The sequence below is a fragment of the Argentina silus genome, assembly GCF_951799395.1.
Source record: "Argentina silus genome assembly, chromosome: 6".
Lineage (NCBI taxonomy): Eukaryota > Metazoa > Chordata > Actinopteri > Argentiniformes > Argentinidae > Argentina > Argentina silus.
In genome coordinates, this window is record NC_139660.1 from 9,664,182 (window position 1) to 9,690,147 (window position 25,966).

Here is a 25,966-nt window from a genome sequence, read left to right on the forward strand (position 1 = left end):
GCTGGTTCAACACAGACTTCTGTTGTATCTACAGCTGCTTACACATTCATGAATCATTTTCTGGAGATGTTCATGACTGCATATGGTGGCGGCACTGTGTGGAACAGCATGTCCCAATTTGAAGTCATGCATGCAAAAAGGATCATTATGCATAAGTGAGTGTGCTGTGAGGAGGTGGGGAGAATCCCTCTCTGTTGTCACTGACTGAGATTTTGTTGCTAGGCAACATTTCATAGAGATTGATAATCAACTACATTCAAGACGTGAACAAGGACAGAATACAACTGTTATGCAGTGTTACGAGCTTGTTGCTTTTTCTTATCCAAAAAAAAAAATTACGATAAGCTCTGCATAACTTGCAGACTACTACACATGTGAATAATGACAAGAAAATATCTGACATCTTAGAATATCGACCATTCAACATAGTAAACACAATCAAACAGAAAGAAGAGCGCCACATCAACGCTATGGTTCCTGTCAGGGAGTGGACCACTCTGCCTGCCTGATTAGATGGAAGGCTGGCTGGTCTTGTGGTCCTCCCTCTCAGTTGGGGGCACTGTGGCCCTCCTTACCCAGTGTGGCTGCCGCTGCTGCTGGAGCTCCCTGATGGTGCTCTGGGCCTGCTCCAGCTGAGCACTAGCCTCCTCGCTCTGCTGCTTGACCGTGGCCAGCTCCCGCTTGACCAGGTAGTTCTCCTCCGCCTCCTGGGCTCGAGTCACTTGTCCCTTGGGACATAACCAACCAGGGGTAGGGTGAGCACGACCGGGAGTGAAACGGACGGGGTGGGCAAATCAAAAAAATAAAGCGGGATTGGTCGTTTTTAAACGCATGTCCTTTTTCTTTTCTTCAAAAGGTTTTGATTGAGCTTCATTGGTTGGTTTTGATTGATAGCTCTAAGCTTTTCAGCATGGTTTGATAAACTTGGACATGCTGTGTTATGAGCATGCACTACTTGAATTCTGGATCTCGTTCAAGTGATCTGATTCTCTCGTTTTGCTCATTCACTGATTCCAAAACACTGTAATCTAACATTTATTGTGCTATCATTTAAGATAATAATCATGAGCATGCAAAGCTAAAGTGAGATAAAAGAAATTTGAAAAGGGGAAAAGTGCAATGTAAGTGAGGGGGATAAGGAGAAAATAAAGATTATACCTGGATCAATCTATCTGCCAAGGAAGCACTTTCCTACAAAACAGAAATATTGACAAGAAAAAGCACAGAGAGAGAGAAACCAAATAACAGTTTATAACAGAAAAAAGACAAACACTTGATTTTTTGAAAGGAAATGCAATGTTCATTTTCTTCCTCCATTGTTTTCACAAAAGTCTAAACGTTGTTCACATCAACGACAGTGTCTGAATGTCGTTGGTCTGGGAGGGAGGAAAGGAACATGGTCTTGGGGTGGTGTGGTGATAGGGATGTGGGAAGAGTGGTGATAAAGTGAAAGTTAGGTGGCGACGACATGGTGACAGGTTTTAGACAGGCAAAGCAGAGGATGGCTAAACAGACGGCTAAACAGGGAAAAGCATTACAAATCAACAGCACAATAACAGTGTTTAGGCGCCATGCTTTTTCATAGATACTCTTGGTACTTTTAGTGTCATTCTGTTATGTTTTGGAAGCTTTTGAACCATTTGAGTTAGTCAATATATATATATAGGCTAAAGAAAGTTAAAGTGAAGAGGAGGCGTTTTGGGCCAGAGAGCTGCAGCCTTTAACTGGTGTGAAGCAATACTGTGATATAAGTGGTCATACCTCCAGGCAAAGCGGCATTTGGGACAGATACAACACAGGCTATACTCTGTCCAGGCCTCATGCATGGTGCCCTGGCTGGGCCATGCCAGTGCATGTGTGCCAACACAAAGAGAGTAGATCCCAGCATGCACGGCTGGCATGCAGTGCTCCATGTCATCGCAACAGTGACGAGTCGGCGCTCTCACATTCCATCAGGCTTGTTACAATGACTACAGTTAGTAGTGTCCGAGGGAAGAACAACATTCCATCAGGCTTGTTACAATGACTACAGTTAGTAGTGTCCGAGGGAAGAACAACATTCCCCGCATGTAGCTACAGGAGCTACATAGCCACAGACTCAAAGCATGACTTACCTGGATGGTCATAGGCTTTCATCAAGACTGAGACAACTTGCATTCCAAATCCAACTTCTGCTTTACAAGAACTGTAAACCACTTCTTAAACTGACAACACCCATTCTGGCTGCCAGTGAGAATTCTAGCTTGTCTTGTAAGTGGACAGCCCACACCAGCAGAGCCCAGTTAGTAAAAACGAGACCCATGTGTCTTATTGACCAACAGGAGACGCATGATGCATGAACAAGCACTAGATGGGTTAATGTAGGGGTGATGGCCTTGTGTGAATGCCCCTGACAAGGGTTCACTGGTGTGTATGGCTTGTAATGGCTTGAATGACATGGTATGGAGAGCAGAGTCAGGGCTCAACCCCATCCACCCTCAACAACCTCTGCTGCACTCACTTTCTCCAGCGTGTCTATCCTTTGCTTCAGGAGTCTGTTCTCTGTGCGCAACCTCTGCAAAACAAGGACACAGCCCACCATCACACACACAACAAAATCAATCCAAACATTGTGCAGACTGGATATTTCTGAAAACGTTTCTGACTGAACACATATGGCTCCTAGACTCACCTTAATCTCCACCTGCTCCTCCATCTCCTTTGTTTTGATTGTAGTGTATTCCTTTTCTAACCTGAAACACGCTATCCAGCATGAGTAAAAAGAAGCAGTGCCGCGACTACTTACAGATCAAACGTCTCTGTCTGTCGTAACCCTGTAAATACTGTTGGAGTGGGAGGTACTCACTTCTTCATCTTCTTGGCGTTGTACTTGACTTGATAAGCAGCCTGGATGACCTTGTCTGGTCCGCTTTCCAGCTGGTGTGGGATGACCTTCTGAAAGTGCTGAAGCAACGCAGAGAGAGCTGGATGAGTGCCAAACACGCGCACACGTTATTACCATAAATGTTTAACTTTAGTTAATGTACACATGACCCTGAGTTGATTAATCAAACACGTACATTATTATGGCAGTCTGATCATACCTGTAACATTCCCTCCATGTCGAGCTGTATGAGTTCTGTCTGATTCATCTGGAGGATGGCCAGTCCCACACGGAACACAATCTCCAGACCCTGAGAGAAGCACTACATTAATGACTTGAAATGGAGCTACATTCTGTGTACAGTACACTGTTATATAGACTATACTAGTCGTGTACAAAACAATATAACTAGTACTATTGTCACTTTGTCACTTTTATTACTTATTATTGAATTGTTGATTGTTGCTGAATGCTGTTGTTGAGCGTGAAGCAAGATCCCAAAGCATTTCACTGTGCCAATTACAACTGTATGCGATACATGTGACAAATTTGATTTGATTTATACAGATTTACTGGTGACTGACCTCACAAACCCACACTGAGTGTTCATTTTAGATTAGAGGAGTCACCAGATATTAGCAGTGAGAAATTATTCTAGACCGGAAGGTAATACAGTCTAAGCATGGGATGAGTTAGTGTTTCTTTGTCAGCAGAGGGCGCTAATTGATAGCATTTACTAACACTGACACTGGAATTGGCTGTTGACACCAGATTCTGACCATTGAATTCTGACCAGATTCTCACTCACTTCAATATTTCAGTTGACTGAGTCTTTTGTTCATTCATTTGACTGACCTCACACATGAATATGTCAAAGATCCTGGTGGCGACAGGCAGAGGGAAGGAGGTAAGGAAGATGGTGAGGAACCAGGAGGAGGCATACATGGAGGTGTGAAAGCTTTGGGCCTGGAAGTGCACATGAAGCTCAGGAAGATGCTCCTGTGGAGGAGGTACAGAGGGAAACAGACAGGGATAGAAATACAGTTTAGAGCTGAGCCGCCGGTGTGACGATGTCGCGACGGCTCGCAATTCCACTGCTGAGCTTTTTTTGCAGGTCATTTACCTCGTCAAAACAATCACCAGGAGGCGTCGTTGAGCATGATGGATATGTTTACAGTGTCTTATAGTGTGTTTACAATCATTGCCGCCTGATTAATTATGCAATTCATGACGTGCTATAATAAACTTGATTTTGTCAATCTACATTAGGGCTACACTGTATCTGATAAGGCAAACCATTCTCTTTTCAAACATCCTTCACAGCTCTTCTCACCACCTTGTGGTGGCTTTTGGCAGCACTTCACACCGTGTATAAGGTGCACCGGCAGGTTTGAAGTGCAGTGGCAGTGTGCAGGGATTAAACCCCTGCCAACTGTACATACATAATCCTGAATAGAGATGACGCATTGTTATTCATAATACTGACTGTCTCACTAAATCAATGTTCTGTGGACTTTCAGCACGCTGCTGTGCTTAAGTACTGATGTACTGCCAAGAGTCAGGTCTTACCTGGATCATACACTCAAACTGGTACATACAGAGTCCCAGTTCAGCCATACTGGGCTTGAAGAGTTCTCTCAGTCTGTAGTCTTGCATCAGCTTCACAAACACACAGAACGCCTCCTCCTCCGGCATCTGGGGAAATAAAATAAATAAAATAAAAAACAAGATATCAAACAAATTCCCCAATCCCTTCAATGTCCACATATTTCACCATACACACACCTAATTACCACCAAAAGGATTTAAGAGTCTGTTTGCAAGTGTCTGTCTGTCAAGATTATTACCTGCATGAGCAGCAGTCCGACAATGAACGCACTTCCTTGACAGTAACCGACCTCCCGGTCCACCAGGGAATAGGCCTGTAACAACAGGAAGTGAGCCTCAGCAGTAGTCATGAGAGCATAGCTCTGAGTTCAGATAATAAACTGCACAGCTAAGGGCTTTCAGGGTCAAGGTTGTGGATTCAACACTTTCTACCTCGTATTCAAGCAATTCAGCAATCCATAGGGTCTTGTCCTCCAATTAAAACTTGTACCCTGAACCTACTCCATTGTTGGAAACTTTCCTTGTGAACAACATTCCTGCTTCAAGGCCATTACAACAAGGCCATTACAACAAACAAGACAAGGCCATTACAACAAATAGGCCAAATAAGACCTTCTCATACAACTACAGGTTTGAGAGCACTGACCTTCATGACATTGAAAAGTACTTCCTGGCCCAAGCTGTCCTTCTCCTTGAAGAATTCATGTTCCGGGTAGGTGCGTGCTATGTCCCTGCGAATCAGCTTCTCACAGGGTGATGTCATCTTCAGGAGCTCAGAGTACTGGTCTTTGATGGGCATGTTCTGGGCATTGCAGAGCAGCTGCCATACTATTGCCCGGAAGTGGTGGGGAATCCCTTTTCTGACAAGATCCTGAACAGAACGAAGAATATATCAGAATATATGCAGTCTATCTAGCATGGCCCAGTGCCCACTTCAAATCAGCATAGGTTCTTTCAAGATACAAGCCCTTGGCAACAATCTTATGTTTTTAATGATTTGTTAAGACAAGGTAAAACAAGTGGTGCTCAAATCAGAATGAATGTGCCTGTGTTACCATGCTCCAATGTTTTCCCAAAGCACAGCATGTACCTCAGTCATCATAATACAATTTTCCACCACTAAATATAATTTTGTCAGCGAGGCCTTCTGAAGAGTGAAATGTTTTTCTTGCATATTACTGCTGATGTGACTCGATTAAGCCATTTCCTCTGCTGAGAAGGAACACTGGCATGCACGTGTGTGTGTGTGTGTGTGTGTGTGTGTGTGTGTGTGTGGTCATCAATCTGAAGAGCAGGGGTCAGGAGCAGGGGTCCACCCACACAGGCTTTCAGTAGGAGAGCTATTTCCCTCTCACTGAGGTTAGCCTAGACAGCCATGCTTTGTGTTGGAACAATGCACTTGCTTACAGTACATGTACAGTTCAATAAAACTGTGCTCTGCGCCTCTTGGCAGCTGCTTCCATCCTTCTCCTATCCCACAACTGGATGATACTCTCACACACACACACAAGGGGAAACTCATGAATTACACATACACCCGTGAACACGCCTGGAAAAGCGCCCCCTCCACTCACAACTCAGAGACTGTCACTATGGTGTTGCTCCTCTGCCTAGGATATTTATTCACACAGGGACGGGCCCGTTGGAGACACATTTTCTTTGTGGACACTAGTGGAAAATAGGCTCAGAGGGAGTATGCAGCACTGAAAACATCACTGCTGTGTTAAATTAAGGAAAGAGTTTTGCTGACATTAAAGATTTGTATTCTACGGTTTTTCTCCTCCCCTGCAGTTGAAAACTCGCTAGGTCAAGAGAGGGGGAAACAATGTCAATTGAGAAATAAGTTGCAATAGGACTCAATATGATGATTAATAGGATGTAGTCTTGATGATGTTTTGGGACACAGTTTGGGACACTGCAAATGCAATACCAATCATTCAGCATCTAAGATTCACAACAGCACTTTATGAAACACAAACTACCATGGCTCCTTGATTACAACAAAGAGGGAAATTTCATTTACATAGGAAAGGAGTTCTTGTGCGTAGGAGACACTGCATACTACCAATTGAACAGCTAGCAGACTAAAAATAGATAAGAACTCAAGTTCAAGGATAACACAACAGAACAGGGTAAATGAGGGACAACGGGCATGGGAATTACCCTTTAAACCAAACCTATAGCGGAAAACAAAGAGAACAGAAACAGTATTGTACACTGCAGGATCCATTAACTTAATTCACTGGTTAGCCTACAAATATCTGAGATACTTTTGTGTAGGCCCTAAAGCTAGTAGCTATACTGCATGTGCACAACGGTGTTGGTATCCTTTCTCAGTCAGGTTAGAGTGTTGCAGTAAGCTCATAATGCACTCTAAGCAGGCATCAGCTCGCCAGCCTGCACGAGACTTGGTTGTGTCTCTTATAGGAGTGTATTATTAGGCCTAAGTCTTACCTTCAGCTGCTTCTCCTTCTTTTTGCGCACGTCCTCCCACTCGTTGACGATGCGTCCCCAGAGGATCCAGGTGTCCTCCTCCAGATGAGAGAGGTTGGAGGAGGCTGAGGAGCTGGACACCAAAGAAGAGCCACTGTTCCGTCGGGAGCCGTTTACGGACCGCAAAGACTTACTGTCCGTCTCCAGCAACCTGCATAGGGAAACACAGGGAGTCAGGCTTTTTACCATGATTTCCCTATGACAACAACAAACACAGATTACCAAGTAACTCTGATGACACTACAGTATAGCCTGCAGTCTGACTGCAGGAGCATCTTTCATGTAACACTACCAAACGTAACTTGAAACAACATTTTCAAATGCAAAACATGTGAAGGAAAAAACACAGAGGCTGAGGCTACACTGAGGCCGGAAGTGGCAGCTGCACTGTCATTACAGACTAGGCATAGGGATATGTTCTGTTGAGGAATCAACATGCCATCATTCTGCAAGCCCAAGCCTATGAGAACTGCAGTGGGAGTAAGGCTGTGTCTGAGAACATGACCTTCTATGGTGGGAAGTGAAACACAGCCCAAGTCCAACATCACAGAAAGTTTACCTTGCTTATGTGAGAGAGCATTGAGTAAACACATCAGTACCTTCGGACAATCTAAATCCTTTCACTAGTGTCAATAGCAAACAGACAAACTTCCTAGACACTGTTGACGGGTTAGTGAGTGTAACACTTTGATATAAAACAGTGTGGCTTAACACTGTGGGTAAACACACTTTTAAGCAGTCTAATAACTGAAGCTGAACCTTAATCCAAATCGTGCTGGCAGGAGAGCCATTAAAATGTCTAGCGCAGTGCTAAAAATGGAAGAGCTCATTTAAGAAGGCAGCATTTCCAGTGAGATGCATCACAGCTCTATGACAGCCACAGCTGAGCCACCTACTGCACCTACTGCACCAGCCTACTGCACCTTCCCCAACAAGAAGGGAAACATTAAGAGCTCTGGATGTACTGTAGCGTCAATACAAATCCTGCACCCACAGGGTGGACTACATCTGTGGCAATTTCCTCCAACAAAAATCCAATAGAAAAATACAGTGCCCTGCGTAAGTAATGGGACAGTGAAGCATTTTCTACACTCCAAAAGTTTGCATTTTAAATCAAACAATTACGGTGATCTTAAAGTGGAGATTCTCAGCTTTTATTTTAAGGTATTTGTGTACATTTTGGTTTCACCACTCAGAAATTACAACACTTTTTATCCATAGTCCCCCTATTTCAGGGTACCCAAACGTGGTGGGACAGATTTAGCAAATTAAGCACTCATGTTTAGTATTTGTTTGACAATCCTTTACAAGCAAAATAATCAAATAAAAGCTGGGAATCTATACTTTAACTTCATAGTAATGTTTGATTTCAAATCCAAACTTTTGGTGTAGAGCCAAAAGAAGAAAAAATGGGTGGTAACATAATAGGTGGGTTGGCACTATTCAAACTTCTATTTTTGTAAACGGCATAAACCTTTCAAATTCTCTGATGATGAAACCTTTAGATGTCTTCTAAAGTTGTGTGCACTGTCAAACCACAAGTATATTTCCTGGTCCAAACATAGGCTATTTAAGCACCATTTCACTTGCAATAACTTATTTTGTCCAAATGACAAAACCTGAATGGCCTCTACAGAATAGTGAAATCACATCAAACATTTGCCTGTAAAAAAGCAATGACTGAAGTAGGCTAAAACAATGTTGTCTAAATCAATGGCATGGTCCATCCTCAAAGTGGGTTTGTGAATGGTGAATAAAGGCTCGAGGAGTGTGTCTCAGTTCACAGAGGGCTGACCCTGTACTGGATCACTGTGCCAGGTAGTCACTGGAGCCTCTGGCAGGGTGAACTGACCCTGGATCAGGTCTGAAGGGAAAATGTGCCTCCCAGCCTGTATAGTTCTGAGGAGGAGCCCATGGCTGGGACACAAAAGGCACAGAAACCTGATATCGGAAAAAGACAAGGGCCTGGGCCTCTCGCTAGCAGTGTGTGACGTCACCGAGAGTGTTCCCAGACTGGGTTAGGTTACAGCCAAATTTGGGTCAGGAGGGAGGGGGTTGGACACAGGGCCAGCAAGAGCAGAGAGGGTTTTAGTTACAGTTACAGTCAACATTTGGGAAAGGTAAACATTATGTATGACACAGCGTCATGTTGAGGGAACACCAGAACAGCAATAGCAGCTGGCTTAACTAAAACATAGCCTTGTTTTCAACTATAAAGCACTGCAGTAACATGAGGGTGCCTATAAACTAAAAAGGCTATTGCAGTGCTGTAATTCATCACAGCAACAAGGAGATGGTAGGGAATACAATAATTATCCCCTGTATTATAACTTGTTGTTTCCAGCTCTCTAAAACGCTCATTTTGCAGATATTTGCAGTCAGTTCTCAGAATTGCTACTAGGCAATACTTAATATTTTTCAATGGACACCTTAACCAACACACTTAATCAACACACAGCAACAGAACAAATTCCATTGGTCAGTTTGGCAGAAATTGTATGTTTACTTCAGAAATACATACAAAATATCTATGCAGTGTTCACTCTGAACGCATAAAGACGAGCCAAATTCACAATGTGGGCTAGTTCCTGCTCCTCTGCCAATAATTTACCAGTAGACAAACAGGGATCGCAGTGTTTTCTGACAAGACTGGTAAAAACAACAAAGAAAACACATTGCGTTCTGCTGAACAAGAAGAGTACAAGTTACGCTACAGATATGGTATAACAGAAAATAATTCAAATAATATGGTACCCAGACAGGGACAAAAGAGAGAAATAAGTTATCAAAAGTTTTTCAGGCTTGTTATATTGCTAAACACATGTCAGTTACACTTTGCCCTTCATTATGGCCTCTTGATCAATAAAAAGCCATGAGATTCTAGAAAGAGGAAATCAAGCTCCTTTGCTTACCAAGAGAAACTCATGGCTCCCTCCTCATGCCTTTTGTAGTTTTGTAGAAGCCACAAGACTGGCTTACAGACTGAACCACTGAGTGTGGGTCTCTCCCTCACACACACACACACACACACACACACACACTCACCCAAACTTCTTATCTAGTCTGCAAAGTACAAAGGCCTTCACCAAACACTCACACACAAAACACCGGGTAATATCAACCTTTAGACTGCTGCCTTTGGTCCCTCTCTGCTACACCTGTGAGAGTGTTAGTGGAAACTAAAGGTCTCAGGGCTACTTGTTGTTATAATCAAGGAAGGACATTAAGTGAGAGAAAAATCTACAATCTTCACAGCACCTGCTTGTAGTAGATGGGCATCTCAAAGATGGGTCCTGTGCCTCCAACCCCTGACAGAGCTCTCAATGGCCTTCCTTAATTGGAATGACATGAGTGCCTTTGTGAGATGTGGCAGATGACGGGGCATTGTCAGTCATATGGAGGGTGTGGTAGCAGGGACATGTGCCTGGTGAAAAAGAGCCCAGCTGTGGCCCTGCTTACAGGGGTGGAGACAGGGGGTCAAAGGGCAGATGGCCCACAAACCCTTTAAACGCTTTTAAATCATGCCTTCTGTCCACCCTTTGTGTGGGTGGTGTTCAGAGGTCTGTCCAGATACAACAGAGAGAAAAAGAGAAGTTTGCCTCACAATTCAAATTCTCTCAAATCTCTCCCTTTAACAAGTGGAGGCTTTTCCACAAATTTTTCAATAATATTGTTTGCTGATAAGACAGTTAGATCAAGGTTTATATTCAATAAATCCAATCTATCAATTCTTATGCTATAATAATTGGTATTCAGAAGCCAAAGCAGATATAAAAAAAAAAAAAAAAAAAAAAAACTAACCCCACTTCATTTCCTCACACAGATAATGATGTCTGTGTGAAGTGACAGAAAAGGGATGTCAACAACAATAGAACAGAAGGCACATTCCTAGCCAAATCGCTCTCTCACTTTAGCCTTTTCTCACATGGCCAGACCTGGTCTCACTAATCATATCCACTGGTGCTCTTCTAACAGCAGGACCTAAATCCCCTCAGGAGGCCATTAACACTACAGGCAGAGCTTTCAACCCATTCAGTAGACTGGAAGTCTTAGTTTTACAGGCAATAACAGACTGGAATTCACTCATTTGCTTTTTAACTGCAGCTCTGCAGAATGTGTCATACAGCTTGTCATCTCAGCCCCATGAGCATACAGTAGCAGATCTGACACTTCTGACAGATCACCCACTCCTCATCCACTTGAGTCCGCAAAAGGCAGAGGGTTGTGAACACAAGCCCCTGCAAATGCACTTCTCAGGACCTGTCCATGTCAACACAGGGCCCCAATTTGCATGTGAGTGCAAAGTGTTGAGCAGAGTAAACAATACTTTACAACTCTACAGCAGAAATTTGATTGTACCTCGTCTTTAACAACGTTAATAAAAACGCATTTGCATATCATGGAAATGCTAGACACAGTATTCAATAATCCCATTGGATTATTTCTCATTGCGTCTATTAGAATTGATGGATGACTTTTCTTCCATTTTAAACATTTTTGCACATGCAAATTGGAGCCCTGAGACTACTAAAAGCAGAGTGAGTCACAGAGAGGAGGGACTGCGGAGGGGGTGTCTCTCCCAATACACTAGAACCTAGCTTCAGCTAATGATGAAACCAGGGACTGGTGCATACTACTGGATGTATTCAAAAAGTGGTCCTTTTTACAAGTTCCACGCCAAGGGCTCATGAAAGGCTTTGCTGTTGTTCTAACAATGTGGTGCAATGTGATGCAGTAACCATGGAAAGGAAATGTGGTGACAGGTTGATATGTTGACAGGACTTGAGTGAGAGTATGGCTATCTCAGGTGCTTACCTGTTCTGCTCCTCGAGCTTGGCCAGCAGCTCCACCTCATCGGGGCTGAGCTGGGCAGGTGATGATGGGGAGAGGGCGGGTGAGGACAGAGAGGTGGAGGAGGAGGTGCCGGTGGTCTGCAGGGATGTGGGCGTGGCCACCTGGCTAGCCATCTGACTGACCGTGTGTGACACTGAGTTCTTCACCCATGAGAGAGTAGAACTCAGCTTTCCTGCAACCTTGTCTGTCGCCACCTGCAGACAGGGAGGGAGAGTAGCACCTGAGTATAATAATCTGTAATCTCTCTCATTATACAAATATGAGAGACAAGAAGGAGGACCTTTAGTGGCATCATTTAAAAAAATAAATAAACATGATCTGTAGGAAGAAACACAGTTTAAAGGATTAGTTCAATATTTTTCAATTTCTTTGCCTTGAAAGCAGTCTATTGGCCAGATGAAACCGTAATTCATGGTTCAGAGTTGTTTAAATAGCCACGACTCACTTCAGCGAACTTGAGTTAGGAAGCAATTTTAATCAATTGTGAAGCAAGTTTACTAAAAGGCATAATTACAGCATAGTAGAGGTAATAACACTGTAATAGTGTGTTACTGCTGCATCAGCAATTTTCAAGGAATTCAATACAGCACAAAGCAAGAAAAGCAAGTAGATCAGTAGGTCATTCATGAATGTATTCTGTAACAGACTAATTCATCACACCACCCATCTAAATGAAATGGACACTACTAGTGGGAATGTCAATGAGATCTAATGGAGTGCACTGCATCATGATATTTCTGAGGAATACACAGGCACCTTGCATTGGCAGCCAAAATCTGTGCCATACCGATGCCGTTAAAAGATGGACTCTTTCACTGAAGCCTTGAAGACAATGTCTGCTGAAATAAACTGATAATAATAATAATAATAATAATAATAATAATAATAATAATAATAATAATAATAAGGGAGAGGACAAAATACAACACTAGACAAATAGACTAGCCTACATTACAACACAAACTCACCAGAGACCCTGCAGTCACGAATCTGGTTACAAGGAGAAAGCAGACTACAAATAGCGAACATCATGGAAATCCTCCCATTAATTCCTACCTGAGAGCGTTGCTATTCCAAATGCAGTCTTTACATTCCATGCAGAAGTAGGCTATCAACAAAAAGAAAGTACATGGAAAACAAAACAAACACTCAATGCCAATATCAGTAACACTGTGTGGAAATAAAACAAATTCTAAGACTAACAACATAGATCAAATCATTTCTTCAGAGCATTTGTCTTTGGCGTCCGGCTGCGTCCTAGGGCACTTTGCCTAGTCATATGCTGATCACGGAGTCGTGCAGGGTCAAAGTTCTCGGCAGAGGATATTCATAGACAGCCTGTAGCAGGAGTTGATGGCCTGTGTTCCTTCCCTAATAGCTACAGTAGCTGAAGTCAGCAAAACGCTCTGGAATTCACCTGGTAGCACGGATCCTCAGAAAAACCAGCCAACGTCAGTTATGTCATACAAAAGCAGGAGTGTGTTGTGCTATGTAGATACGGTTTACCCCAGGAGGAAGTATGGGTTTAGTCATCCAACAGGTTTTTCATTTCTCTAGAATTTAAAATATTGCCTATGACAAGTCAATTCCCTCTAATTACCAGCAATGTCCATGCATTATTTTTATGAGAGGAAGTGACGGTGAAAGTGACAGAGAAAGATTAAAAGAGAGTGAGAGAGATCAGCAGCTGTTACTACACAACTGGAATGATAACAAAGACAGCTGTTTCCCTGCACACACAGACAGCAAATAATACCACACCTCCAAGTTTCCATCTCGTGCTGTGGGCCTCATTGTTGGCCTTAATTAACTGAGCAACATACTGTTGGCTAGGCAAGGTGAGTGTAGTGCACTGACTGTACACTTCTCTGTATAACAGCCACTTTCACTACCATCTCATTCAGGATATTTGCTGTGACATCGAATTCTACAAAGGAAACCCCCGTTTGAAAGAGACTAACCTCAGTCACTCAGAGAGGCCCATGGGAGCAGATACTACCATGTACTGGCAGAGTCGCGGCTTGTTCAGAAAATTAACAACATCTTCTGCCCTGACATTCTCCATTATTCACACAGAGGCAATTTGCTGCATCCTGAGAAGGCTGACACTTGCCAATACCTCATGCATTTTGACTGAGTTTAATGAGGTTATGGAGCTCACTCACGTAATGAGGGTGCTTGATTTCTTTCTTTCTCATCTGCAAGGCAAGTCTATTAATTAAAAAAAACAGCAGCATGCTCGTTAAGTGTTCCGGAGTCTGTCCAGCTATAGATCAATGGAGCATCAGGTTTGTCTGCCTCCCTTGTGTCACTCTAGGTGTTGCCCTGCATTATCAAACTTGGTCACTCACTGAAATACAACAACAACAAAAAAGGTATGGAGTGTTTGGGCCCAGATGCTCACAACAAACTCCTTTGCTTTTTAATGTGGCAATAGACTTTCTAGTATCTGTTTCTGCATACATGTAGGCTACAGGAGGGATTTCCACTCTCCAGTGTAAACCAGGGGAATCCCAAACAGCCTCTGCTCTGAAATAACCCTTAGACAAGCTTGCGTCAACAGACTTGACGCTGATATGCGGGATGAAGTGAGTTAGTATTCTCCACGGTCCACCACCGAGGAAGTCAAGGTGGGGTTTTCACGAACAGCCTCAAACATTGATATTTGAGACGTGCCTGCAAGGTGTGTCATTGAAAGCATAACATTCCTCTATTAGAAATAGGCTAGTTAACAGAATGTGTTATTTTAGCTGACCAATCACTGCACTTTGTCAACTTTACTACATATCCTGCCTTACACAGAAAAACAGGAAATAAGTACTCCAGACCACCACCACTTTTTAAAACTACACCCTATTCCTGACCTGGCTGTCTCAGAAGCGCAAACATATTTGGTGGAAACTAGGTGAGGTCACAACACTTATGTCAGCAAAAGCACAAGCATGGATGGAATGAATGGAGAAAGTGTTGTGAGTTTTCAGTGAAATGCCTCAAAACTGAGTCAGCCAAGAGACAGACTTTACAAGCAAAACAGAGCAAAACAGAGGTAGGAAATCAAATAAAGAGGTGGTTCTTCAGCATACACAGGCCTCAAAAGCTGGGGTAAACAGTCTTGCACAGTTTCATTTGTAGTCTGGTCCAGCTGTCCAAATACCATGTGAGCCAGGACCCTCCAAACAGAGTGCAGCTTCCACACCAGATCAATACAGAGAGCTTGTAGAGAAGCACTTAAACACACTCAGACCGATCCCTAGGCCTAAGCCCCGCCCAGTCAGAGTATGCTGCTTTTGGGGATACAGTAACTGATCAATTTGAACACAGTGGATGGAAATGCATTGGCATTGCACCTATTATACAGGCGACAGATTGGCTGACACAAATCACAGTCTCAACCAATTAATGAATTGCTTAGCTCAGATTACAAACAGCTGGCAAGGTCTCAATGATGGAGCCTGATGTATAGTTTCAGTCCCTAAAACAATGAATCAAGAAGCATTCAAGCATGCATGGCATTTACAGACAACAGATGTTACATTTAACTTCAGAGGCTAAGATTTGGGGTTTCTGATTTTTTACTTTAATTTTTCATACCCAGCTCTTGGTGTACCATTGAACCAAGCCAGCCATCCCTTCCTTCTGGTAGCCAAGAGGAGGACATGAGGTGGGTTTCTTTAGACACATCCTCAATGTGTCATGCCAGGCAGAACTAACTGGCAGGAGAAAAGATGACTATCTGGGATTAAGGCTGAAAGGGAAGAAGAGGAGCAGTGTGTTCCAGGGTTTAGAGCAGATCTCCAGTGCAGAGTGCACACATGTAGGGTACTGGTAGTCTAGCATACAGACTAAAACAGCAGCCTCACCCTTGGCTCTACCCTCTACTAAGCCCATCTTCAGTTATCAAAAACATAGAGGCTAGCCTAGTGGAGATGTTTTTGTGCAAATGAAACTGAGTAGGAGAGCAGAACATAAAGTGCATGAATATGACCATAACGTTCACAGATATTATTAATATTTGCTTCCCAATTGTATGCCTGTCTGTCTATTATATTAAGGAGTAATCCCTAGTTGCAGCCATAGGTATGCCTTGTTGTAGAAGGTTGTTGGTTCCACAGGTGGTAGCCTATCCAGACATTTTTCTCAGCAGCTGTGCCAAGAGGGAGGGTTGTCCATAAATCCTGGGTGCAGTGATAGTTTCCTTCTTTGTTTGCCAAGGAACTGAGGGGGTGAATGGGCCCCAGAGACGCATTCAGCATGGCTAATGAAAGCCAAAGCAACGCAATATGTAGTCTGAATAAAGCCTCAGCAAAACAACACCAGTGAGATCAGGGAACTGAAACTCACCATAGGCTCAGATAGAGGCATTTCCTCTGTTCTAACCCTCCATGCACAGCAGCCAAGAGCAATGTCTCCCAGTGCAACTGAGTAGACAAACTGAACCTAAAACCTAGGCCAGTTCTAAAGTCACAACGAAGCTAGGCCTAAGCACTTACTTACAATACTAGGGATGCACCGATACCACTTTTTCATTGCTGATACCGATTCTGAGTACTGAACTTTGAGTATCGGCCGATACCGGGTATTGATCTTATTTTCTTTTCTTTTTTTAAACAGCTGTATACAAGCTCTGTGTGTGGATGTGCTATGCTTGGTATCATTCTTGTCCATCTAAAAACAGAAAACACCATGCTCAAGCTGGGACACGTTAACTTATTAATTAAAGATCCCATTTTATAACTTTGTATAAGAACAAACACATCCAACATGACTGAATGATGCCATACAACGTATAGTTATTGTTGTCACTACTCTTGCGTGTCATCTCAGCTGTGCAGCTGTCAGTCGGCGACGCATGTGTTTGGCAAGTTTTTAAGGACAGTTTGCGTCATGGCATCGGATCAGCAAATACTGTAGAATTCCCTACCTCTGATTCCCAATCCAGCATTTTAGGCCAATACCAGTCTGATACCGATACTATCATATCGGTGCATCTCTAAATACTAGCATTTTCTCTTTTACATAAGGCCTACATACACTGCATTCATTTCTAGCAACTAAAATATGTTATGGCTCATGGTCACTGTTTTTAGTAACAGGGAGTGGGGTTAGGCAAGTGTAAACCTTGTAGCCTACAGTATATAGCCTAGTCTAATTTGAAAGATTCTAAAGATAGTTTGCTTTGATTTAATCACTTTGGGATAAGGACATTTTTAACAGAATATTGCACCAGCAGACAAATCTCTCCACATGATCAGAGCTACAGTAGGCCGTAGTAGACTGGACACAGCAGGGGACTAGAAAACAGAATTTCAATGTGGGCCACCTTCAGAGAACATACATTCCATTTGCTATGAGGGTATAGGAAAAGAAGGCTTACAGAAAGGGCACACTCTCATGCGTGAGAAGAAAGGGCTTTCAGTTCACACACAGGGGCCAACTCAGAGTTGTGCAGTGTACATTGAGAATTTCAATGGTCTCCCTGAGGGCTTTTCTTCAAGACAACACAATATAATACAACTTTATCAGACAAGCTGAAACCGTTAGGACCCTGTGTGGTCTACAACATAATTCCTATGATAATTTTAACAAAATGACAACTGTTTTATGAGAGAATAGCCTAGTCATTGAGTAACGACTATCATTGATTAAAGGCTTGGCTTAATGAATTATAAGGATATGGGACCGTGAACTCTGCAAACATGAAACCGCGATTTCTATCGGGTTAGAGTTATGCTGCTCTAATAAAGTACTCTTTGAAATTCACATGGAGCACACCATCAGTCTTTTGGTTCAAGGAGGACAGAGAGGGGAGTTTTCTGTCAGAACAAAGACCAAAGTGTCTGACAGGGGCGAGTATAGACAAGTGATCCTCTAGCCTCAGTAGAATGATCCAATCTCAAATCACACTCCCTACTTATAGCCAGCAAGTCCAAATACAGCAAGAGATTAGGATGGCAAGAATATCTAGCCATGTCTAAAACTGTGGACCAGCATGTGATTCCACTACAAAGTAATATCTAATGTCCTTAATGTCAAAAGCAGGTGTGTCTCTGAGGAATTCAGTGCTATGGCGGTAGTTTCCAAGTGTTGACCTGACTAGCCTATAGGAGGTTATCAAAGTTAACCGTTTTTAGGCTGGAGTCAATCATGGGGCATAGCAAGTAGAATCCAATACACAGAAATACACTTAACTCAGCATAGCAACAGATGACTGTATGGCTGGATCAGCAGTTAAGTGGAGCCAAGATGAAAGGGGATCTTCAGTAGCCTTATCATAAGAGAACTATGGTTGAGGGTAGTGCACATGAAGAGTGCAGCTGTGTACCTCCAAGGATCAGAAAGAAAAGGTGGAATTTACAGACACATTACTGAAAAATCAGTCATCTATAAAGAGCATCCTTGAACTGCTGTAGATCCATGAAGTAAACAGTAGCTAAGAAGAGTAATAGGTATATGGCCCTGCCTAGTGGCAACACTCACTGTATAACTTGTATAATATTGATGTTGCTTTTCTACAAAGTGTATCTTCTCTTTAAATGTAACAAGGGTTTAATCAATCAGAGTGGATGCCATTCGTTCATTTTGCACCAATACACCACTCTTTCCCATCTGAAGACTTCACCTGTAGTGACAACATCTAAGAAAACATTCAAGTTTAACAAATGTGATAGTCGAGTGACCAGAAGGGGACGTATTTGAAGAAGTAAATTGTAATGTACGCTAACCATGATGACAGTGAAATTGTAGCTAGCCAACTACTGCAATCCCGGCTGTCTCTGGCTGGCTGTGTGGACTGTCTCGAGTCTAGTCTCTTTCCACAGCCGCAGTGTCAACAACAGACAGGCTGTCTAGTCAAGCTGGGGCATAACTATAATGCATAGAACAGCAACATAGCGAACTAATTCCCTAGCTATCAAAGTGGCATGGAGAAACACTGACATATCAAGATGGCCAGCTAGATACTAGTACTACAACAGTACTACAGTAGCAATTGTTTTCAAGCTTCCATGAACATAGCTAGCAAGACACTGCAACATGAAGCCAATATGGCAACGACAGGAATAGGTTACTACTGGAGAAGAAATGTAGCTTGCCCGCTAGCTAGCTCTCTGGGCTCGCAAAAGACTGAGAGTCGGTGGGTCAGGAGGAAAAAGCTAGTAGCAGCTAGCTAACCCTGCTTACCTTGGAAGCGTTTTCAATCCAAAGATTCAAATGTTAAGTTTCCATGGACCACAAAGAACGATTCCACTATATTGCAAAATTTAATTGAAAGACTTTGGAATTTATTTTCAAGCCGAGTTATGTAGCTAGCTTGTAAACGACCTCACTAGTTTCCACCACCAGCCAGCTCGACCACGGTCCAACCCATCCAGCCGAATACGTGTACACACAAATCTTCTGCGCGACGACAACGGTCTCACTCTTGCCAACAAAAGGGCAGCCCCAATGTTTACATCTATTGTACAGAGCATGCGTGCCAGCATGTTCTTGTTATGATACAGTACTGCCATCTACTGTTTGTAACAGTATTTTGCCTCTACTGGAAGATTTTATCTCCAAGTAAGATAATGTATTTCTTACTTTTTGTACTTACACAGTACAATATTCTACTTAGGCAGAGATTATAATTACACTATGAATCCCATGTATGTACTGTATAACGAGTGTTATTGAACCTATGAGAATGAATCAGTTTGCTGGCAAAAGGTCATATCTTTATTTTTTATAGGATCTATGAATCTCATTACAGACTCTCTTTCTCTGTACAACAAAACATAACTATGAAGGCAACACGATCGAACAGAATATGGTTCAATTTGCCTAATAAAAACACACTAAATATGATTATGATGATGAACTAGCTGAAAACTGATGTGATATTTAAAGTATATTTTCCTAGTAATTTTTAGTTACTTAAAAATGTATGTGGCTAATGCTTGTAAAGTTTAAGAGTGGACTACATACTGGCCTCACTCAAAGACTGACAGAGATTCAACCCATGCAATAATAATAATAATAATAATAATAATAATAATAATAATAATAATAATAATAATAATAATAATAATAACTCACCATAAATCACGTTTGCTCTTTCTATGTTAAGTTAATTGTAGTTCATGAATGAGCAGACTATCTGATTCACACATGAAACTAGGGTCATCTAACCTACCTTTCTGGTTTTGCGCTTACGTAAATCTCATATTTCTTATGTTAGACACACCCTTGTGTATCCTCTCAAATCACTGACGTAGCCGTCTTTCCTACGCCATACTTGCGTAGTGGCTAATCCTAACTAACATCAATTAAAAGAGAAAAACCTCCCTTGATAACAATGTCACAGGATTCTGTACAACACCCTTGTCTAAGGACGTAGGGAGTATATTTCATGAGGGGGTGCTGCCTATAATGTTATACCTAGAGAAAATGTTGCAATATAACCTGATAAACAAGCATTTCTTTTTATGGGAGAATAAGGTAGTGGTTAGTGTGTGTAAAAAGGATCGGGTCCCAGGTAAATGACACAAGGCCTACAGCTGATTTATCCGAGTGCACCCGCCCGGACTGTTTTTGGTAAACAGCTGAGGGATGAGGCTCTAGAAATATAACCACTCCCTAATGCATAGACAGACCTATGGACTGACCATCCATGAGATAAAAAATAAATAAATAAAAAAAAACAAGAATCAGTGGCTATATATAATTCATTTACACTCCAAAAATGTATGCACCAATTCCAGACTGTCCCTTTAAATCCTAAAAACTGTAAGTCAATGAAGACCTCCTTCTTTGTCCTAATCACATACATTTGCTTTATGCTTTCATTTTACTTTTTACTCCCATCACTGCAGTATCGGTAGTGGTACTGTAATAAATCATCCTGTACAATAGAGGGCAGACTAGCATTTTTCCTATTCTACGGCATCCCAGCTGTCCATCCTGCGCCCCGGTATTTACGGAACATGCGCAACTGCTTCTTCCTTTTTCAGTGCAGCGGAGTCAAACCCACAGTCTTTTACTCCAGGCTCCTAGCACAGGAGACAGAAAAGACTGCGAAATGGTTAGTAAACTGCCACAATATGTACCAACATCCATATATAAGACATCGATTGTGTGTTCTGTGCAATCACATGTTTAAAAATATTTTTGTTGGTATGTGGATGAAGATAGATTCCGTCCGTCTAGTGTTGACCGGGGGTCTACTCAAACGTGGCCTAATGGCTGCCTTCATGAATTCATTGCTTCCTCTCGCCCGCAGAGATCCCCCTAACTGTTTGTTACAATTGATGATGAGTGGACACTGTCTGTAAACGTGCCCTTCAGGTTTTAGTCATCAATAGTTACCGTTGCGATGCTTCCCAAACGGTCGGTACATGGCACGTAGGGCCCAGTGCGTAGCATTGCATATCTTTATGACTATGAAGCTCAGTCTTCATGACAGTTAATGCATGTTGAATCTGAAGAGAGCTGTTTGTTGTATGTTTACAGTGGATAGCTATTTGGACTGACCGCTGTCAACTTCTGTCTTCTCACAGGGTTTCGTTAAAGTGGTGAAGAATAAGTCATACTTCAAGAGGTACCAGGTGAAGTTCAGGAGAAGGAGAGGTAAGAGATTGCTCATGCAGTTATTAAACAACCATGTTTTAATGGGTCTTTTTGAAATTGCATGTAATTTCTCATATATTCACAAAAAGAGTGCAACAGATGCAATTTTGTGCATCTTTATTCTCATTAGAGGGCAAGACTGACTTCTTCGCTCGCAAGCGCCTGGTCATCCAAGACAAGAACAAGTACAACACACCTAAGTACAGGATGATCGTCCGCTTCTCCAACCGGGATATCGTCTGCCAGGTGACCATGGATGTGGAGCTTGTGGTTTTATCCTTTCTCCTGCATAAACTTAATAGTCCTGTAGGAGCTGTTTACTGCTTGATGATGTTACCCTTAACACTGAGCAAATTGTAGTTGGTCCTTCATTTGCCTGGGTGATGTAAACCTTCGTTTCAAGACGGGGCTGAGAGCAGTCATCTGATACACATTATCACCATATTTAGCCAAGAGTATGACCATACCTGGACTTTTCTGTAAAAAAAAATAAAGTCTGGGATGGGTGATTGACAGTGTTGGTGATGGTTGAAGAACAGAGCCACTGTGTATTTTGTGTTCTGCATTTAGTTTTTTCTCATTGCTGATTGTTGGTTTGCCGCAGATTGCCTATGCCAAGATCGAAGGAGACATGATTGTGTGTGCAGCCTACTCCCACGAGCTTCCCAAGTACGGGATCTCCGTTGGACTGACAAACTACGCCGCAGCCTACTGCACTGGTCTGCTGCTGGCCCGCAGGGTGAGCTGATCTATTGCTGTCCTTTCCTGCTCTCTTACTAGCTTCAGTTTTGCATCACACCGTAGAGTTTTAGTTTATGGGTCCCATATATGTGGACATGCCTAAGTTTGAAGTTTGTTGGACAATAATGGGCAGAGATGGAGAAGTTGCTGAACTACGCATTGTAGGCTGCTTCACCTCTACACTCATTGTGAGCGACAAATTGTGTGTCAGCCTAAATGCCTGACCTGTCTGATTGGGTTGTCTTATTGTGCATCATGGGTTGAGTTGTTACGGTTGTCAAATCAAAAGCTTATTGACATCAGATATTAGGTAGGTTTCCAGTATTCAGATTAAGCCTTCTGGACTAATACACAGATTCAATTAGTAGCCTGTAAGTATATAGTCTTGGTCACTTAAAGTGTACTTGGTCTGTGAAGAGAAATCATGCACCACGCTGAAAGCCTGATGTATAACGCTACCACAGTATCTGAGACCTGCACACACACAAGCATATTCAATAGAGACAATTGGTCCAGGAAACCAGCTCATTGTGTTTGCATTTATGGTCATTGCAACAGTTGTATTGAAAAGGAGTTGATGCACAAGCATGGTTGATTGTTTCTATTGTTGGCCAACTCATTTGTTGATGTGGCAAGTCACAATTTTCATAAATCACAATTCATTAGAGGTAAATGACAGTGTCTCTCTTTCTCTCCAGCTGTTGAACAAGTTTGGCTTGGACAAGGTGTACGAGGGCCAGGTGGAAGTCACCGGTGATGAGTTCAATGTAGAGAGCATTGATGGTCAGCCAGGAGCATTCACCTGCTACCTGGATGCAGGGCTGGCCAGAACCACCACAGGCAACAAGGTATTTGGAGCCCTGAAGGGGGCTGTGGACGGAGGCCTCTCTATCCCTCACAGGTAACGCCTCCCTCCCTCATTAACTTACTAGTCCTGTAGGAGCTGTTTACTGCTTGATGATGACACCCTTGACACTGAGCAAATTGTAGTTGGTCCTTCATTTGCCTGGTTGATGTATACCTTCGTTTCAAGACGGGGCTGAGAGCAGTCAATTTCCTAACTGTTATGCTAGCCCTTGCATGTGTTTTATTTTGCATCAGTGGAATATTAGCTCTTGTTGTGAATGCTCTGTTTTATAACAAGTGTTCAATCATGTAAGCTCATTGATGATATGAAATGATGCCTGTATGTACACTCTTTTACATTGATGTTTGGAAAGTGTGATTTCGATGTTTTACATCTGACACATTTTTTGCTGCCCTTTCCAGCACTAAGCGTTTCCCTGGTTATGATGCTGAGAGCAAAGAGTTCAACGCTGAGGTCCACCGCAAGCACATCATGGGCGTCAACGTGTCAGAGTACATGAGCTACCTGATGGAGGAGGACGAGGACGCTTACAAGAAGCAATTCTCCCGCTTCATCAAGAACGGCGTTGCCCCTGACACGGCAAGTCCCTCCTGTCTCTCACTGACCTGAACCCACTCCCCTCCCTAAGGTTTACAATACACGTTCATGCAGTGGCCACACTGCTCTAGATTCTCTCTCTCTCATATACAGTTTTCCACTACTGATTAGAATTGTGCATAATCTTTATGATATTGAGCAGTTGGTTTTAATAGGTAGTCCGTAGGCATGTTAGTAGTCTCGGTAACAAAAAAATGAGTACTTGGTCTATGAAGAGAAATCATGCACCACGCTGAAAGCCTGATGTATAACGCAACCACAATATATCTGAGACCTGTACACACAAAATTTGTACTTGCTTAGAAGTGCACCAAAGGGAGGAGTGTTATGATTTCCTTACTATGCTGGTGACATGTTTTATTAATGGGATTGACTTGTTTGTCTTGGAACACTGCATGTTCATTTCCATCAAATTATTCTTTCACTTTGATAAGATGCAAAAATGGCAGCAACCTAAAGCCCCCACTTTTCATATTAGTTTGATAGTTAGGTGGGGAAGGGGTGTAAAATATCTCCAGGCCTGGATTTGGCCACTATTCTTTCCAGAATAATCTCCGGTGTTCACGCCTTGATTCAGAGCAATCTGTTTTTTTTAAACTGTTATTATAATTGTATATACTTCTAGGACTGTGGTGGACAGGTGTCACCCATGTATGCTGTAGCCTGAGGAGTTTGCAATGAGAATATTTAAATTGAGATTAGGACATTTTATTTGCTGGTAATATTAAACCAATTCCTTTGCTTCACTGTGTCCCACAGGTTGAGGAAATGTACAGAAAGGCTCATGCTTCCATTCGTGAGAACCCAGTCCACGAAAAGAAGCCCAAGAAAGAAGTGAAGAAGAAGAGGTAAGTTGATGAGAACGTTTCTCATTCCTATTTGGGCAGCAGTGTTTTCTGCCTGGTCGGTCTTCATGCTATTACAAAATTGCGCTATGGATTCCAGCTGGAGGCGAGTAGGTGATCATTTGGATTTACTGTAACAATTATTCAACTTTTTTACTAAACTGTACCACTACTGATTAGAATTGTGCATAATCTTCCATGATATTGAGCAGTTGGGTTTAATAGGTAGTCCGTAGGCATGTTAGTAGTCTCGGTAACTAAAAAATGAGTACTTGGTCTATGAAGAGAAATCATGCACCACGCTGAAAGCCTGATGTATAACGCAACCACACTATATCTGAGACCTGTACACACAAAATTTGGTTGGTCTTCATGCTATTACAAAATTGCAGTTTGTCGGAAGAGTAGGTGATCATTTGGATTTACCGTAACAATTATTCATCTTAAACATGGTAGTCATGTTGCCCTCAGTATGATAAAGCTGTTTGCTGAAATTCATAGCCCTTGTTTGCTGTTACAGGTGGAACCGTGCCAAGCTCTCCCTTGCCCAAAGGAAAGACCGTGTTGCCCAGAAGAAGGCCAGCTATCTCCGGGCCCAGGAACAAGAGGCTGCAGACAGCTAAAGTGGTGGCCTTCACCGTTCCTAATGATGGAGAGAAAATGCTTTGTTCTAATAAATCTATTGGAAAAGACTCTGTGACTGCGTATTTACATTTTACAGTACTTCAGTACATGCTTGCATCACTTACTGCTGTTAGCTGGTCTCTTAGTTTCCCATGGATGACAAAATGGCATACTCGGTCTTCCCATAGGAGCTTTCTGGTATTCCCATGTTGATGCCTTTCATGAATTTTGAAGTACAGAAGTAACTAAAACAGTTATCACAAGGAAATGTCATGCATGGTTGACAGGGTTATACAGAACATGACTGGTCATGGTAACCAAATGAATAGGCCCCAACTTAGCAATTTTATATATTCACCACTTGATGGCAGTCTTGGCTAAAATTTGTTAGGCTTTTTCAGCACTGACATTTTGAATGTCTTGCTGTTGTAGCCATGCACTAAATTAAAAAGGCTATCTTGTGGCATGCACTGAAAAATATACTTTTCTATTTAATGTGGAAAATGACCATGCTCTGAACCATATGTTAAACATTGTCAAAATCCATTCTACAGAAAGCATAGTAGGCTGAGAGTGCCCTTGCAGGTAACTAAGACGTACATTTAGAACTGCTTAACTGATTGAAGCAACTGAATTTAACCAACCTCCATGAGAAGGAAACATGATGTTGATTGAAGTTGGATAATTAAGTACAATTACATTGTTTACTAGAAATGTACAGTGAATCTAATGTCATGTAAACAGTTCATGAAGGACAGTGCAAAATTGATCCCCACCCTTCCACCTGAATTGTAAGCACAATTGACCAGTCAGTGACAGTTTAATTGTCCCATGTTTTCCAGAGAGGGCTAGGCTTGTAGGTCACTAGTG

The 25,966-nt window shown here is 42.4% G+C and overlaps 2 protein-coding genes across 5 annotated transcripts in view; one reads left to right on the plus strand and one right to left on the minus strand.

Moving 5' to 3' along the window:
• evi5b (ecotropic viral integration site 5b) overlaps positions 1-19,973 on the minus strand; it is a 31,563-nt gene extending 11,590 nt beyond the window's left edge. The window contains exons 1-14 of one of the 4 annotated variants that reach the window (XM_083671884.1): positions 18,998-19,159; positions 12,875-12,926; positions 11,780-12,012; positions 6,926-7,115; positions 5,118-5,342; positions 4,711-4,785; positions 4,433-4,558; positions 3,719-3,862; positions 3,084-3,173; positions 2,846-2,943; positions 2,672-2,732; positions 2,501-2,554; positions 1,159-1,191; positions 576-728 (exon numbers count right to left, since the gene is read on the minus strand). In XM_083671884.1, coding sequence (XP_083528010.1) covers positions 576-728; positions 1,159-1,191; positions 2,501-2,554; positions 2,672-2,732; positions 2,846-2,943; positions 3,084-3,173; positions 3,719-3,862; positions 4,433-4,558; positions 4,711-4,785; positions 5,118-5,342; positions 6,926-7,115; positions 11,780-11,931 — 1,401 coding nt within the window. In that variant the 5' untranslated portion in view covers positions 11,932-12,012; positions 12,875-12,926; positions 18,998-19,159. Of the gene's footprint in view, positions 1-575; positions 729-1,158; positions 1,192-2,500; positions 2,555-2,671; positions 2,733-2,845; positions 2,944-3,083; positions 3,174-3,718; positions 3,863-4,432; positions 4,559-4,710; positions 4,786-5,117; positions 5,343-6,925; positions 7,116-11,779; positions 12,013-12,874; positions 12,927-18,997; positions 19,160-19,891 lie in introns of those variants that run through there. The other 3 variants (XM_083671882.1, XM_083671883.1, XM_083671885.1) reach the window with 3 other exon arrangements.
• An 828-nt stretch (positions 19,974-20,801) lies between these two features.
• On the plus strand, positions 20,802-25,164 carry rpl5b (ribosomal protein L5b). Its single transcript, XM_083671719.1, has 8 exons — positions 20,802-20,876; positions 21,352-21,421; positions 21,552-21,667; positions 22,026-22,160; positions 22,861-23,063; positions 23,432-23,609; positions 24,387-24,475; positions 24,993-25,164. The coding sequence occupies exons 1-8, from the start codon at positions 20,874-20,876 to the stop codon at positions 25,093-25,095; spliced, it is 897 nt and encodes a 298-aa protein (XP_083527845.1). The 5' UTR covers positions 20,802-20,873; the 3' UTR covers positions 25,096-25,164.
• The last annotated feature ends 802 nt before the right edge of the window (positions 25,165-25,966 follow it).

What these genes read in the sequence shown, in the direction of transcription:
- rpl5b (XM_083671719.1), top strand. An exon ending in GAAGTTCAGGAGAAGGAGAG is followed by an intron (nt 21,422 to 21,551) that starts GTAAGAGATTGC and finishes TATTCTCATTAG; the next exon opens with AGGGCAAGACTGACTTCTTC. An exon ending in ACCGGGATATCGTCTGCCAG is followed by an intron (nt 21,668 to 22,025) that starts GTGACCATGGAT and finishes GGTTTGCCGCAG; the next exon opens with ATTGCCTATGCCAAGATCGA.